Source organism: Anomaloglossus baeobatrachus, chromosome 4, assembly GCF_048569485.1.
Source record: "Anomaloglossus baeobatrachus isolate aAnoBae1 chromosome 4, aAnoBae1.hap1, whole genome shotgun sequence".
Classification (NCBI taxonomy): domain Eukaryota; kingdom Metazoa; phylum Chordata; class Amphibia; order Anura; family Aromobatidae; genus Anomaloglossus; species Anomaloglossus baeobatrachus.
In genome coordinates this window covers 380,133,684-380,151,713 of record NC_134356.1, presented here as the reverse complement: position 1 = coordinate 380,151,713, position 18,030 = coordinate 380,133,684, and the positions used below count along the sequence as shown (strand labels likewise).

Sequence of the window (18,030 nt, the reverse complement as noted above, 5' to 3'; positions counted from 1 at the left end):
TTTCTCCCTTGTAAAAATGAAAATTTTATGGCTAAAGTAACATTTTTGTGTTATAAAGTAAAATTTGCATTTTTTCCTTCCACATTGCTTTGGTTCCTGTGAAGCACCTAAAGGGTTAATAAACTTCTTGGATGTGGTTTTGAGCAGTGTGAGGGGTGCAGTTTTTAGAATGGGGTCACTTTTGGGTATTTTCTGTCACTTCGGCTTCTCAAAGTCACTTCAAATGTGATGTGGTCCCTAAAAAAAATTATTTTGTAAATTTTGTTGGAAAAATTAGAAATTGCTGATGAACTTTGGCCCCTTCTAACTTCCTAATGAAAAAAAAAATTATTTCGAAAATTGCGCTGATGTAAAGTAGACAAGTGGGAAATGTTATTTAGTAACTATTTTGTGTGACATATCTCTCAGATTTATGGGCATAAATTTTCAAAGTTTGAAAATTGCGAAATTTTAAAAATTTTCGCACAATTTCCTAAATTTTCACAAATAAACGCAAAAAGTATCGGCCTAAATTTACAACTGACATGAAGTACAATATGTCACGAAAAAACAATGTCAGAATCGCCAGGATCCGTTGAAGCGTTCCAGAGTTATAACTTGTCAAAGTGACACTGGTCAGAATTGCAAAAAATGGCCCGGTCATTAGGGTGTTTTAGTGGCCGGGGGTGAAGGGGTTAAAGTCTAATCTTTGTATTTTGAGAGAGGTTGTCAGAGACCCTGCAACAGCAACTACAAGGCATCAAGAAGGACAAGATATACTTTCATGTATTTTGGAAGAAAATATCAGCACAATATATGGGGAAAATTGCAGTATCATTTTTCATCTGTTACTAGTACTGACTGGTGTTTCCTGACTGCAGTATACAAGTGCATCTCAATAAATTAGAATATCATCAAAACGTTAAGTTATTTCAGTAATTGAATACAAAAAGGGGAACGCATACCATATATTATATAGCGACATTACAGACAAAGTGATCTATTTCAAGTGTTTATTTATGTTAATGTGGATGATTATGGCTTACAGCCAAAGAAAACCCAAAAGTCAATAGCTCAGAAAATTAGAATAATTATCACAAAACACCTGCAAAGCCTTCCTAAGCATTTAAAATGGTCTCTTAAGGCCCCGTCACACTAAGCAACATCGCTAGCAACATCGCTGGTAACGAACAACTTTTGTGACGTTGCTAGCGATGTTGCTGTGTGTGACATCCAGCAACAACCTGGCCCCTGCTGTGAGGTCGTTGGTTGTTGCTGAATGTCCTGGGCCATTTTTTAGTTGTTGCTGTCCTGCTGTGAAGCACAGATCGCTGTGTGTGACAGCGAGACAGCAACAACTAAATGTGCAGGCAGCAGGAGCCGGCTTCTGCGGAGGCTGGTAACTAATGTAAACATCGGGTAACCAAGAAGCCCTGTCCTTGGTTACCCGATATTTACCTTTGATACCAGCCTCCCCCGCTCTCACTGCCTGTGCTGCCGGCTCCTGCTCTGTGCACATTTAGCTGCAGCACACATCAGGCAATTAACCCGATGTGTGCTGTAACTAGGAGAGCAAGGAGCCAGCGCTCAGTGTGCGCTGCTCCCTGCTCTGTGCACATTTAGCTGCAGCACACATCGGGTTAATTAACCTGATGTGTGCTGTAACTAGGAGACTGGGGGCTGGTCACTGGTTGCTGGTGAGCTCACCAGCAACTCGTGTAGCCACGCTCCAGCGATCCCTGCCAGGTCAGGTTGCTGGTGGGATCGCTGGAGCGTCGCAGTGTGACAGCTCACCAGCAACCTCCTAGCAACTTACCAGCGATCCCTATCGTTGTTGGGATCGCTGGTAAGTTGCTTAGTGTGACGGGGCCTTTAGTCTGGTTCAGTAGGCTACACAATCATGGGGAAGACTGCTGACTTGACTGATGTCCATAAGACAGTCATTGACACACTCCACAAGGAGGCTAAGCCACAAAAGTTCATTGCTAAGTAAGCTGGCTGTTCACCGAATCCTGTATCCAAGCATATTAATGGAAACTTGAGTGGAAGGAAAAAGGTGTGGTAGAAAGGTGCACAAGCAACCGGGATAACCGCAACCTTTATAGAATTGTTAAGAAAAGTCTATTCAAAAATTTGAGAGAGATGCCCAAGGAGTTTACTGTTGCTGGAGTCAGTGCTTCAACCACACACAGCCGTATCCAGGACATGGGCTACAGCTGTCGCATTCCTTGTGTCAAGCCACTCATGACCAATAGACGTCAGAAGTGTCTTACCTGGGCCAAGGAGAAAAAGAACTGGACTGTTGCTCAGTGGTCCAAGGTTTTGTTTTCAGTTGAAATTTTGCATTTCATTTGGAAATCAAGGTCCTAGAGTCTGGAGGAAGAGTGGAGAGGCCACAATCCAAGCTGCTTGAGTTCTAGTGTAAAGTTTCCACAATCAGTGATGGTTTGGGGAGCCATGTCATCTGCTGGTTTAAGTCCACTGTGTTTTATCAAAACCAAAGTCAAAGCAGCCATTTACCAGGACATTTTAGAGCACTTCATGCTTCCCTCTGACAACAAGCTTTTTGGAGATAGAAATTTCATTTTCCAGCAGGATGAGTTGATGGCTGCTATCAAAGCAACCTGGGCTTCCATAATACCTCAGCAGTGCCACAGGATGATCCATGGCACGCCGTATTGATGCAGTAATTCATGCAAAAGAAGCCCGGACCAAGTATTGAGTGCATTTACTGTACATACTTTTCAGTAGGCCAACATTTCTGAGTTTAAAATCATTTTTTCAGTTGGTCTTATATATTGTAATTTTCTTAGATAATGACTTTTGGGTTTTCATTGGCTGTAAGCCATAATCATCAACATTAACAGAAATAAACACTTCAAATAGATCACTCTGCGTGTAATGACTCTATATAATATATGGGTTTCCCTTTTTGTATTGAATTACTGAAATAAATTAACTTTTTGATGATATCTAATTTATTGACAGACACTAGTATAAGGAAAAATAATCATTTAATAAAATTCTCAGCAGTGCAGCTTACATTGTAAGAAACTGAGTAATGGACCTCGGTCTCTAGTGTGAAATATAGTCCCGGTAACAATACTAACTAGTTGCATTTCTTTTCCAGGTGAAGGAGACACAACCAGTACTTTGGCAAATATAGACAGTAAGTATGAGTCAGCTACTGAAAACCATTATGCTAAAGTTAAAAATAAATTGAAAATATGATTGAGTAAAGTTTTGCTCTGTATTAAACAAAGTACATTTTTGGGACAATAAATGTCTCTATCTTTTAATAACAAAAAGGAAACTAAGGCTGTGTGCACACATTGCAGATTTGTCTGGATTTTGATGTGCTTTTGAGTGCAGATTTGTCACAAAACCTGAAGGGCTTCCTCATGCTAGCAAAGTCAATAGGAATCCTGAATTGTGACACACATGTTCAGTGTTTTCTTCTTGCAGATTTGATGCAGATTAAAATCTCCAGCATGTCAATTCTTGCAATTTTATTGCTGCAGATTTCACCCATAATAATGTATGGGAAAAATCTGCACCAAAAACGTGCGGCAAAAATGCATGTTTTTACTGTTGCATTTTGTGTGACAACAAATGTAGAAGTGGTGCAGAAATTTCTGCACCAAATACTTTACTTGTGCATATATGCTTACACACAAATACTAATAGTACAGTACAGGTAAAAGGGAATAATGTTTAAACATTAATATTTTCATTTAAAATATGAATAGCAATAAAAACAATTAAATTTAACACCTTCACGACTGAGGACGTACCAGTACAATCTAAATCATGAAAGGGTGATCACCGCCAGCTGCTGCAGTGAGCTGGCGGTGATCCCTGCACATGGATGCTGATTTGAACAGCAGGCGTCTGTGACTATCAGGCGCAGGTGGATCCGTGATCCACCCGTGCATGTTAATCCCTTAGGTCGCGCTGTTGAAATGTGACTGTGATTTAAATGGCGCCACCATCAAAGACCCCGTGACATAATCACAAGGAGGCAATGGTTACCATGGTAGTGACGGGTCATGTGATCACTCTTGTTGCTATCATGACATAGTTCCTGTTACAGCCAGCAGAGCAGCAACTGTAACAGGAGAGCTGCATTTCTGCTGATCCAAGCTGTGCAGCTCTGATCAACAGAAATTAATCAGTGATCAGACTGCTGATCCTTATAGTTCCCTAGGTGGGGCTAGTAAAATAAAAAAAAGTTTTAAAAAATAAAAAATTACCCCCTATTCACCTCATTGAAAATTAAATGGTTAAAAAAATTAAAAATATACACATATTTGGTATTGCTGAGTTTAGAAATGCCCGATCTATGAAAATATAAAGTCAAATAATCTGATTAATAAAACATATAGCAGCAAAAAATTCCAAACACCAAAATTAAGTTTTTTGGTTAATGAAATTTTTTTGCAAAATGCAATTTCATGCAATCAAAACGTAGCATCTGTGCAAAAATAGTACCATTAAAAATGTCAACTCGAGACACAAAAAATAAGTAATAACTGAGTCTCATATCATGGAAAATGAGAATGTAAGGGTCCCGGAAAATGCTGCAGTGTTCAATTTTTTTGTGACAAACTTCAGAATTTTTTTAAACCCTTAGATAAAAATAATCCTATACATGTTTGGTGTCTACAAACTCCTACCGACCTGAGGCATCACACTGATACATCAGTTTTACCATATAGTGAACATAGTGAATAAAATACCCCAAAACAATTGTGCAATCACACTGTTTTTGCAATTTTTCCACACTTGTAATTTTGTTTGCTGTTTTCCAGTATGCTACATGGTAAATCTCATAGTTTCATTTAAAAGTACAACTTGTCCCGCAAGAAACAAGCCATTATGTGGCAAGATTGATGGAAAAATAAAAAAGTTACAGCTCTAGGAAGGAGGGGAGCAGAAAACAAAAACAAAAAATGGATTTTCACCCAGGGGTGAAGGGATTAATAACATCCTAAAACTTTGTACCACAATTTAATAGATAAAAAAATAAACTGACTATGTAACTCAATTCTGGTTTTAGATCCAGGTTCTTGTGCATCAACAAAGACGCTAAGAGTTGTTAACGGAAGTCCAGCACAGGACAAGAATGGATGGATGGTCAGTTTGAGACACAGGTAAACCATCATTCTTCATCCTATGTAATGTAAGGAAAGTGTAGCACAATGTTCTTTGCTTTTTGACAATTCCATGCAAATTGACTGTTCTTCATCTAAAATAGAGGTAGTACATTTCAAAATCCTTCTCACCATATTGCCAATCATTGTTCCTTATGGAGCTCGGACAACAGATTTTTCATAGCCAGTAATAGCCAAGGAAATAGAATAGAAATCCGTCTCAAACATACAAAATTCTTCTTTAGGCTAAGACCCCACTTTGCTTTTTACCTGCTTTTTTGCTGCTTTTTAAACTGCAGCGTTTAATGCCAAAATGGATGTGTTCTGCTTTTCATGTCAATTGTTTTTGCCGTTTGGGTTTTGCACTGCATAGCAGAGTTTTTGCCCAAATTTCTGCCACAAAAAGGCTGCAGTTTGAACTGCATAGCGGGGTTTAGAAACCCAATTCCCATAGACTAAGCTTGAAAAGCAGAGCACATCCATTTTGGCATTAAACACTGCAGTTGAAAAAGCAGCAAAAAAGCATGTAAAAAGCAAAGTGGGGTCTTAGCCTTAGGCGGGCTTTGCACGCTGCGACATCGGTAACAATGTGTTACCGATGCTGCAGCGATAGTTCCGCCCCCGTCGCACGTGCGATATCTAGTGAAAGCTGCCGTAGCGATTATTATCGCTATGGCAGCTTCACACGCACATACCTGCCGTGCGACGTCCCTCTGGCCAGCGACCCGCCTCCTTCCTAAGGGGGCGGGTCATGTGGCGTCACAGCGACGTCACACGGCAGGCGGCCAATTGAAGCGGAGGGGCGGAGATGAGCAGGATGTAAACATCCCGCCCACCTCCGTCCTTCTCATTGCAGCCGGGAGGCAGGTAGGTGATGATCCTCGCTCCTGCGGCTTCACACACAGCAATGTGTGCTGCCGCAGGAGCGAGGAACAACATCGCACTTGTCGCTGCACCGGCATTATGGAAATGTCGGAGGCTGCAGCGATGATACGATAATGACGCTTTTGCGCTCGTTCATCGTATCAAAAAGGTTTTACACGTTGTGATATCGACTGCGACGCCGGATGTGTGTCACTTTCAATTTGACCCCATCGACATCGCACGTGCGATGTCGCAACGTGCAAAGCCGCCCTTAGGCTATGGGCTCACGGTGCGTTTTTTCATGCTTTTCTGCAGCGTTTTCAACTGCACCTTTTTAGTGCCCAAATGGCTGCGTTTTGATTTCCCAGCAAAGTCTATGGGAAATAGGGTTTTCCTGTGCCCACCATGCAGTTCAAAATGCTGCGTTTAATTTGCATATTTTGTGACAAAAACCATGCATTTAAAAAAGCAGCATGTCAATTGTTTTTGCCATTTAAGGTGCGTTTAGATAACATAGAAGTCAATGAGAAACAAGGAGTAACCAAGAAACATCAAAATTCCAGCGTTTTACCTGCTTTTTAGGTGCAGAAAACATGCGTTTTGAACTACTAAAACGCATGCATTTTGCACATCAAAATAATGATTTCATATGTCCCTTTACACACACACATAGTCCGACAATTTATTTAAAGAAAATTATCATTTTATTGCTATATTTACGTTTTTTATTAAATAACCGCTATAATTCTATTAAATCTTGCTATTTTCTTTTTTTTCATACAAATATTTATGTGCCCATTTTTTTTCTCTTTTTTCATTTGGTTTGACTGTTGTAACTTTATTTATCAGTGTCTTGATGTTCAAAACGCATGTGTCAAAAAGCATTTGAAAAAGCATTCAAAAAGCGCTAAAAACGCATCAAATACGCGGCAAATACGCATGCATTTTCAGCGCTAAAGTTCTGCAAAAGGCAACTTTGGCTAATTCAATTAAGGACAAAACGTGCATTTAGAACTGCAAGTAGGGAAAAGCAACGTGGACACATAGCCTAATGTTGTTCAGATAAAGCGCATTACACAGCAAACAATGGACACATGATTACGCTATACATGTGTCCACTGTTTGCTGTGTAATGTGCTTTATCTGAACTTAATAAAGAAGAATTTTTTCATATGTTTGAGGCGGACTTCGATTCTATTTCCTTCAAAATAGATTTGGTAATAACTCTTTAACTCTTTTACATTTCCCAGTAATTCAGAGAGAGGTTTTTCATTTCACATTGTACTTCATTATAATGGTAACTTTTGCTCAATATGATTTACGATTATTTCTAAAACTATATTAAATTTGATGAACTTTTAGAAACCCTCAGTTTTTGAACTTTTCATTATTATACCTTTAAAGAAAACTGACATCTGTAATATGTTGCCGAATCCGTAGGCCGCATGAATCAGTCACCAGCTGAATTATCTCAGCCAGGTATGATTGACTCTGAAACACTTCAGTGAAAAACTTACGAAATACTTTAATAGCTGCTGACGGCCCGAGCTGTGCTGTAGACTAATCGGACAAGCAGGTCTAAAGGCTACTTTACACACTGCGATATCGGTCCCGATATCGCTAGTGTGGGTACCCGCCCCCATCTGTTGCGCGACATGGGCAAATCACTGCCCGTGTCGCACAACAGCTGTCACACATACTTACCTGTCCGGCAACGTCGCTGTGACGGGCGAACCGCCTCCTTTCTAAGGGGCGGTCCGTGCGGCGTCACAGCGACGTCACTGAAGCGTCACTGAACCGCCGCCCAATAGCAGCGGAGGGGCAGAGCTGAGCGGGATGTAACATCCCGCCCACCTCCTTCCTTCCGCTTAGCGGCCGGGAGGCAGGTAAGGGTAGCTTCCTCGTTCCTGCGGCGTCACACGCAGCGATGTGTGCTGCCGCAGGAACGAGGAACAACTTCGTTATTGCTGCAGTAACGATTTTTAAGAATGGACCCCCATGTCGCCGATTAGCGATTTTGCATGTTTTTGCAACAATGCAAAATCGCTTATCGGTGTCACACGCAACGGCATCGCTAATGCGGCCGGATGTGCATCACAAATTCCGTGACCCCAACGACTCCGCATTAGCGATGTCGCAGCGTGTAAAGCCCGCTTAAGGTTATGTGTCCACGTTGCTTTTTACCTGCTTTTTACCTGCTTTTTTGCTGCTTTTTCAACTGCAGCGTTTAATGCCAAAATGGATGTGTTCTGCTTTTCAAGCATAATCTATGGGAATTTGGGTTTCTTGTGCCCACTATGCAGTTCAAACTGCAGCCTTTTTGTAGCAGAAATTTGGGCAAAAACTCTGCTTTGCAGTTCAAAACTCAAATGGCAAAAACAATTGACATGTCAATTGTTTTTGCCATTTGGGTTTTGCACTGCAAAGCAGAGTTTTTGCCCAAATTTCTGCCACAAAAAGGCTGTAGTTTGAACTGCATAGTAGGGTTTAGAAACCCAAATTCCCATAGACTTTGCTTGAAAAGCAGAACACATCCATATTGGCATTAAACGCTGCAGTTGAAAAATCAGCAAAAAAGCAGGTAAAAAGCAGGTGAAAAGCAACGTGGACACATAGCCTTAGGGTGGGATTCAAAAGTTCACTGTGGGATTCCGATTTTTAACAAGTACCCTTTTTGTGACATAATCCATGCCCATTTTTAAACCAAGTGGATGCCAAACTCATTTTGTTAGCCCCAACCATTTTCATGCATGCTTTCCATTTACACAAAACACAGTAATGGTAACTAATGTAAAAGATCTTTAGCGTTCTTACCCTTCCTTTACCTTCACTAATAGTTTCATTGCCCCATGTCGAGTACCAGCAGTTGTTCCAGTCAAACTATCAGCCACGTCTATGCTTGTTATATTGTATTAAAGGTTTTTCCTACACTACTGTGTTTGAAAATAACGTCTAAAGGAATCTTTCTCAAATTGGAAAGGATGACTTCCTGTTGATCTGTCACCTTTATGGTCTACTTTACCCATTCTCTGGCTCCAGCAGCCACAGGCCAAATTTGTGCAAGTAATCACTGAGGCCAAGGGATGACTGAAGTAGTCTGGATATCCTCTCATACAGTTAAAAAGCTTTTCCACTCCTGGGCAGCCTTTTTCAATGTCCCTAATGTGTTTAGTAAAAAAAAATACTTTCCTTATGGGCACTGCACCAGGCACTGCAGTGTATCAGCAGATGCTGGTATGCTACAGCGCTCACGTTTCATAATGTTGTGAGATTGCGGCATGCAGCACTTGGAGTGGATCCCCCTCTAGAGGGAGGTATGCTTTTTTTTACTACTAGAAACATTAGGAACATTGATAAAGGGGTTATCCAATATCGAAATAAAGAGTTTATACAATAATCTACAGCAGAGCAGACCACCAGAGCTGTGCTGCGGAGATGCAATGAGCGCAATATGAGAATTTTATTTTGCTATTATAGGACAATCATTCACTTTGGAGCAAATATCTAAAGCTTTTTAAAATACCCTCCAAAAAGAACATAGGTTATATGATGAAGAATAGCCTTCTTAGAGATGTAACACTAAGACAACAAAGGAATTGGGTGTGTGAGGCAGCGCCACCAAAGAGGAACATAGTTGGTGACTAGGCAACACCAATGGCCAATGAGGCATTCAGAGTGGTCATTGAAGAGGCAAGAAAAAGGGTCAGAGAAACAAGTTCAAATGTTTTAATAAGAACCAATAAAGGCCAAGACCATAGGGTGGTGGGTCGGGGGGGGGGTTACTTAGTGGGAAGAGGTATGGTGGAAGTACCTTGATGGTACAAGGAACATACTATAGACACTGCCTGTTGTGTGGATGGAGATAGAGGCACATCATGGGAGGTGAAGACAGTAGCTATAAGGCTGGGGCCACACGGGGGACTAGTGCGATGCTTGCATGACACTCGGCTCGCGCTGGCAGTACAGCAGGAGTCGAATGTCATGTGAGTGTCCCTGCAACTGAGGTCCGACTGTGTAAGCGGACCTCAGCTGCGGGGGGTGGGCCGGCACTGAGGAGGGGAGAGATTTATCTCCCTCTCTCCTCCGTAACCGGCTATTGCGATTCTCGTTCTGTACGCGCGGTACACTGGTGTACCGCGAGTGCAGTGCGATTTTTCTCTCACCCCATTCACTTGAATGGGTGCGAGAGAAAGAGTCTCTCATTAGAATCGCAGTATCCTGTGATTTTTTTAACAATGCTATTAGGCTAGATACGACACTTTGATTGCATTTTTTGTAGCTTTATGGCAACGAAAAGCCCACAATTCTGGCATTTTGGGTTTTTATTTCGTCTTTATAATTTTTACAGATTGGGTTAGTAAATTTCATATTTACATAGATCTGACTTTTCTGAACATGTTAATACCAAATATGTGTATTTTTTATTTATTTTTTTACATATGTTTATTGTTAACTGAGGAAAAGGGTGATTCAAATTTTTATATATTTTTAATACTTTTTTCTTTACTTTGTTAATCTCCTTAGGAGACAAACCTGAGATTGTCTGATCACTGCTGCTACAGTATATAAAGCAGTACCACAGTATATATACTGAACATAATATAAACGCAACACTTTTTCTTTTGCTTCCATTTTCAATGAGCTGAACGCAAATTTAAGACTTTTTCCATGTACATAAAAGGCTTTTTTTCTCTCAAATATTCCTCTTAAATTTGTCTAAATCTGTGTTAGTGAGCACTTCTCCTTTGCCGAGATTTGCAGCAGCTCTCCAGGTGAATGGTCTCTGAAGATCTTGGAGGTGAAGATGCCGAATGTTGATATCCTAGACTTGTATGATTACACTTGGTCTGTGGTTGTGAGATCAGTTGGATGTTCTGCCAAATTCTTAAACACTAGAAGTCCCAGAAATTTCGAGCTCCCCCTTGAAGTGCCAAAAGAGTGTCAAATGACCCTTAGTCCAAACTATTATCAAATACAATACACTGAATAGAACTAACTAGAAACTAAATGGCTAAACTCAATGGAAAACAACAACCTCCTGTGGTGCGACAGTAATGGCCTTAATTACAGAACAAAAGACGGTGATTATAGGATGTTAGCTAAAATCCTTCAGGTCATTCGACCCGTCTCTGGGTTGCAAAGGTAGAAATGTTAAATGACCCCTCTCTGGGACTTCTAGTGTTAAACGCCTTTGGAGATGGCTTATAGTAGAAAAATGAACATTCACGTTGTGGGCAACAGCTCTGATAGACATTCCTGTAGTCAGCATGCCAAATGCATACTCCCTGAAAAGTTGCAACATCTGTGGCTTTGTGCTGTGTGATAAAACTGCACATTTTAGAATGACCTTTTATTGTGGCCAGCTTAAGGCACACCTGTGCATATTGTCTTGATATGCCACACCTGTAAGGAGAATGGATTATCTTGGTAACGGAGAAGTGTTCACTAACACAGATTTAGACAAATTTGTGAACAATATTTGAGAGAAAAAGGCCTTTTGTGTGCAGAGAAAAAGTCTTAGATCTTTGAGGTAAGCTGATGTTTAATGGGAGCAAAAACAAAAATGTTGCATTTAGATTTTTGTTCAGTATAGATGAGAAACTATACTGACAGGAGAGTATAGAAGAATGAAGGTGGCCTCATTTAAGATTTCTGTTTGGAGCCCCATGGTTACCTTGGCTATCCATTAATTAATCACTAGACTTGTAATATAACATTACATTTCCATTATACTTGCATTTAGAGCACCACTCCATCATTTTTTTTTCAGTGCTGGAGTGGTGCTTTAATCTAAAGTCCTTACCCTTAGTCTTATACTCACCCTCTAGCATTTTCACCTTTTATAGATGCTGCGCCGGTCACATGGTGCCATCTTGTGACTGCATCTTCTGACTGGCTGGAAGTCAGAAGTTAAGTCACAATCGCTCAATGCAAGTCTATGAGAGCAAGAACGAGGCACTCATAGATTTGTATTGATGAGTGACTTCCTGCACACTCCATGAAACACTGGAGCTGCCAGCAGGTCCCAAACTGCTTGTGCCTAATCGTAGAAGCTGAAGAAGAATGATGGTGAGTATAAGGATAGACTCACATGAATGTATGAAAAAATGGTCTCATTTTCATCCAGTGGAGTAGGACGATTTTTTCCTCACTTGTCATCCGTGTGCTCTCCGTGTTCAATCCGTTTTTTTCTCAGCAGCTATTAGGGATTTACAGTCATTTACAAGACCATTTACAGTGTTCTCTGCTATATGATAGGATTGCATCCAAAAAAACGGACATCACTAGGATGGTCCGTGTGACGTCAATTTTTTTCTCGCACCCATTTTCTTGTATTGATGAGTCTTGGACGATTTTGGCATCAAATCACAGCATGTTGCGACTTTTCTCTCATCCACAATCTGGATGAGAAAAAAGCTGACCAACTGCACTGCTGTATTGACTAACATTGGTGCGAGTGTAATGCGAGATTTTCTCGCATTGCACTCGTCGATTTATACACTAAGCGTACCCTAAGACTAAATTCAGGGAATTTAGAATAGGTGCACCACAACAGCGGTAAAATGAAAAAAAAAAAAAAAAAACAAGAACAAATCCCTTGAGTTGTGCTTTAACTTTTTTCTTATTTATTATTCATGTGCAATGGTATTTCTTATTCCTGATATAGTGACATCATTGTCCATTATCCCTGTGCCACACGGCACAGCTCAACAACACCATGGGAAATCCTTGCATCCAACAATACAATGTATCAGTGCGATTTCAGTGCAGCACAACACTTACTGATTTGTAACCCTAGAAATTGGGAAACAACATTTTTTTTAAGTAATTGATGATTTGAATGCCCTATTGAAAGTCGTTAAATTGTCCCACCAGTGAGGAAGGAGACAAACTCTATCACCACCTATTGGAAGTAGCAATCCTAAAAGTGGCTTTTTAAACAAGACTTTTCATAAGACTAGGGCCCCACTTTGTGTTCTCCTACTTGCATTTCTGAACACACGTTTTGGGCTTACTTGATTTGACCAAAGTTGCCTTTTTCAAAAATTTAGCGCTGAAAACGCATGCGTATTTACCGCGTTTAAGATGCGTTTTCAGTGCTTTTTACCTGCTTTTCCACCTGTGTTTTGATAGATGCGTTTTAAACATCTAGACACTGATAAATAAAGTTTAAATAGTCAAACTCAATGAAAAAATTGGAAAAAAGAAACAAATCTATATTTTTGTGAAAAATAATGGAAATAAATTATTTTAATTAAATTATAGTGGTAATATGATATTTAATGGAAAAATATCAATAATTTAGTAAATTTCTTATTTTTAATTGTCGGACTATGTGTGTGTGTAAAGGGACATATGAAATCATTATTTTGATGTTCAAAAAGCATGCATTTTAGTAGTCCAAAATGCATGTTTTCTGCATTGAAAAAGCAGGTAAAACGCTGGAATTTGCAGGAATCTTGGTTTTTGCCATTTCTCATTGACTTCAATGTTAGCAAAACGCACCCAAAATGACAAAAACAATTGACATGTTGCTTCTTTGAACGCATGGTTTTTACCACAAATTATGCAAATTAAAAAAGTTTTAAAACGCAAAGTGTGGTCGGAAATTTCACATTTTCCATAGGATAACATGGAAAAACAAAACGCAAGCCATTTGGCCATATAACGCTGCAGCTCAAAACGCTGCAGAAACGCAGATTAAAAACGCAAAGTGGGGCCCTAGCCTAAAGCGGGCTTTACACGCTACGACATCACTAATGCGAAGTCGTTGGTGTCACGGAATTTGTGACGCACATCCGGCCGCATTAGCGATGTCGTTGCGTGTGACACCTATGAGCGATTTTGCATCGTCGCAAAAACGTGCAAAATCGCTCATCGGTGACATGGGGGTCCATTCTCAAATATCGTTATTGCAGCAGTAACGAAGTTGTTTCTCGTTCCTGCGGCAGCACACATCGGTACGTGTGACACCGCAGGAACGAGGAAGCTCTCCTTACCTGCCTCCCGGCCACAATGCGGAAGGAAGAAGGTGGGCGGGATGTTACTTCCCGCTCATCTCCGTTCCTCCGCTTCTATTGGGCGGCGGTTCAGTGACGCTGCTGTGACGTCACTGTGACGCTGAATGAACCGCCCCCTTAGAAAGGAGGCGGTTCGCCAGTCACAGCGACGTCGCAGGGCAGGTAAGTATGTGTGACAGGTCTGGGCGATGTTGTGTGACACGGGCAGCGATTTGCCCATGTTGCACAAGTGATGGGGGCGGGAATGCACGCTAGCATATCGGTACCGATATCGCAGAGTGTAAAGCGGCCTTTAGACTTAGGATTTATACCAGATCAGAATCCCAATTTGCAGACACGGTGTTGAAGGTGGTCAGGAATGGTTAAGATAAGACCTTATTCCAAATTTTGCTTTGGAATCCTAAGGATCCTCCATATTATAGATCCTCATCTACCTGCACCTCATTGAGACTGTGTACGACTCATGCATAAAATAAAGACATGTCTATATATTTTTTTTCTGAATAAAATATCTTACGATCTGGCAGTGGGTAATTTACAAACAGGCATGATAGAAATTAATATGATCTCAATATAATATGCTCCTTCATAGAGCAGAAAAGGCTTTGTATTTGTGCAAACATTGTTCAATATCTAATACTATGTACATAATTGTACCCAGCGTGCGGTCTCTTTGTTCCCATACGACACATCCTTTGTCGCTAACACAAGTATGTAATGCACTTTGCAGAATAAACCAACGTTATTCTAACTCATGGCATCTCCTGACATGTAAAATACTAGGCTTGCCTCCCCCTTTCTGAAGCTCCTGATTTTATAGCCTTCACCCTCCCCTGAGCGTATAAAACAAATACACACCAGTGGTTGTATTAATGTTGGCTATATGTGTAGGCAGCGACAACTTTTGTAGAATATTGGCAAGTGAGCTCACTGACTAATACATACTTTGCTTTGAGCCATTAAAGATTAGAACAGGGCATAAGTGAATCAGATTTGCTTAGTTTAACCAGATGTTTGATCCCCCTGTCGAAAACAGACCTACAGGAAACAAAAAAAAGGAAAAGAAACAAGAAAAAACAAACAAGCATTTATATTATCCTGCTGTCTTTCCCTTGCAATAAAGATCAGCCGTAAATTAGTCTGGGATTTATCCAGTCCGGCTCTCTGAAGTTTTAAACATCTGTGTGATTTGGATTAACTGTGTAAAGCTAACCCCTCTGCTTTAATTGCTGCCCTTTTGGATTTTAGTACTAGAGTAAAAGTAACAAATCTCGTGTTAGCCAGAGGTGAATTGAAACAAAATGCTTTTGTGATCACAGACTGGCTTGCAAAGTCTCCTTAAGGAGAATAGTGTTCCCCCGTGGTCCCCACATAGCTTTCTCATGAGCCAGATCAGACACCCCCATACTTTGCACTGACGAGGGGCAAGCACCCCGAAACACCGTGTCTGCAAATTGGGATTCTGATCTGGCTTATATATCCTGAGTCATATTGCAAAGGATTGTCAAAAATCCACTTGTGACTTTTAGGATCGCTACTTCCAATAGGTGGCGCTGTGCTAGAGTTTGTCTCCTTTACTGGAGAGACAATTTGTGATCACATAACATTTCCATTCTTGGATCGCATCCATGACAGGTCACGTAAATGATAACCTCCCCATCACTCCCATCTTTTAAATTGTCAAATATACCCTGAAAAATAAGCACAGCGCCTCCTTTTCTTTCAAGACGCATGTTCTCATAGTTCACGTGTTATCTTGGCACTTTATTTTATAGGAATGGACATAAATGTGGAGCATCTCTTATAAAGGAGAAATGGGTTCTTACAGCGAGTCAGTGCTTCCTCTCTGGGTAAATATTCAAAGTTATTCACTGTATATAACTATAACGAATGTTCATACTATAGATCTAACATACTGTTACCCTCAATGTGCAATGACTGTTTGCATTTCTTGATTTATTTTTTTTTTAAATAAACGTACAGGTAACAATTTTCTATATTTGACTTGTGCTTTGAGGACTACTTTACTAAACGATAACATGTGAAGATTATTAGCTGAGCTGAACATTATCAGTCCTGATTAAATACGTCAGTGATTCTGGTACCCATGTGCTAGCTTTTATACATATCAGAATCACGGACATACTCAGACCCATTATAATCATGTCCGTGATTGCCGCACGGAGACATGTCCGTTTGTTCCGGCATCACTAATGTCCGACGGACCACACTATGGTGTGATCCGTAAAACACGTACCAGAAAAACATGGACATTGAAAATAAAAAGCATTTTTAAATCACCTTTTCCAGTGCTGCTTGTCTCCAGCCTCTGCTTCCTGCTGCTTCAGAGCCGGCTGCTTATTCTCATGCATATTCATATATGCAGCCACAGCTGACCCAGAAGTAGCTGCAGCGGGGGAGGAAACACAGCAGAGCCAAAGAGTTCAGCACCACGGACAGCAGGAGCAGGGACAGTTGAGTTGATCGCCATGTGCATCATGGATGACGGATCACGTATTACAGATTGCACATGGACACGTCAGTGAAAAACGTCTGTGTTTTTCACTGATGTGTGAAACAGACCTAGCAGAGATTTTAAAGGGCTTGTCCATCTTTGACAAATACTCTCAGTAAAAACGAAAACTTAGCTTTACTTTCCCTCTTTGAGTCCAGCACTGTGCTTCTGCCAATGCCCTGGTCTCCATTATTCAGTTTTTAGTGGTGATTTCACATAGACAGCACTGCAGCCAATCACTATGCTCAACATCTTTACTGATGTACAAAGGAATGAATAAGGCCCCGCTCAACTATTATAAAGTAAGTGCTTGGAGGAAAAAAGCTACGTATATGGAGGAATAGCTCCAGCACTCAGGAGGAAAATGTATGCAAATGTGTTTATTGATTTTCTGCAAAAAGACAGTGCACCTCAACAAAAAAAAGCCAACGTTTCGGCTATTGAAATTCTTTATCAAGGATTTGTATCCCATAAGCTTGATGAAAATTAGACGGGTCAGTCGCCTTAGACAGTATCTCTGGTAAGGGTAGGGTTCAATAGTCAAAATGTTGGCTTTCCTCTTAGTTAAGGAACAAGACCTTTAATATACTATATAACCATATACAGTACTTCCCCACTTCTATTTAGTAATGACTGACAATTGTTCATATTTAAGGCGGGCTTTACACGCTGCGACATCGCTAGCAATTGCTAGCGATGTAGAGCATGATAGCACCCGCCCCCGTCGTACATGCAATATCTGGTGCTTGCTGCCGTAGCGAAAATTATCGCTACGGCAGCTTCACATGCACATACCTGGTTGGTGACGTCGCTGTGATCGCCGAACAATCCCTCCTTCAAGGGGGAGGTGCGTTTGGCGTCACAGCGACGTCACCGCGACATCACTAAGCGGCCAGCCAATAGAAGCTGAGGGGCAGAGATGAGTGGGACATAACATCCCACCCACCTCCTTCCTTCCGCAGTGCCGATGGACACAGGTAAGGAGTTGTTTGTCGTTCCTGCGGTGTCACACACAGCGATGTGTGGTGCTGCAGGAACGACAAACAACATCGTATCTGCAGCAGTAACGACATTATGGAAATGAACGACGTGACACAGATCAGCGATTTTTTTACGCTTTTGCGCTTGTTCATCGTCGCACCTAGGATTTACACATTGCGATGTCGCTACCAGCACCGGATGTGCATCACTAACGACGTGACCCCGACGATATATCAGTAGAGATGTCGCAACATGTAAAGCCCGCCTAAAGGGGGCTTTACACGCTGCGACATCGCTAATGCGGAGTCGTTGGGGTCACGGAATTTGTGACGCACATCCGGCCGCATTAGCGATGTTGCTGCGTGTGACACCGATGAGCGATTTTGCATCGTTGCAAAAACGTGCAAAATCGCTCATCGGTGACATGGGGGTCCATTCTCGATTATCGTTACTGCAGCAGTAACGATGTAGTTCGTTGCTCCTGTGGCAGCACACATCGCTATGTGTGACGCCGCAG

General features: G+C 41.2%; 1 protein-coding gene across 2 annotated transcripts in view; it reads left to right on the top strand.

Moving 5' to 3' along the window:
• HGF (hepatocyte growth factor) overlaps positions 1 to 18,030 on the top strand; it is a 262,687-nt gene that overhangs the window by 213,721 nt on the left and 30,936 nt on the right. For both annotated transcript variants that reach the window (XM_075342579.1, XM_075342578.1), the window contains exons 12-14: positions 3,110 to 3,148; positions 5,039 to 5,132; positions 15,793 to 15,867. In XM_075342579.1, the coding sequence (XP_075198694.1) occupies positions 3,110 to 3,148; positions 5,039 to 5,132; positions 15,793 to 15,867 (208 nt within the window). The remainder of the gene's footprint in view (positions 1 to 3,109; positions 3,149 to 5,038; positions 5,133 to 15,792; positions 15,868 to 18,030) is intronic.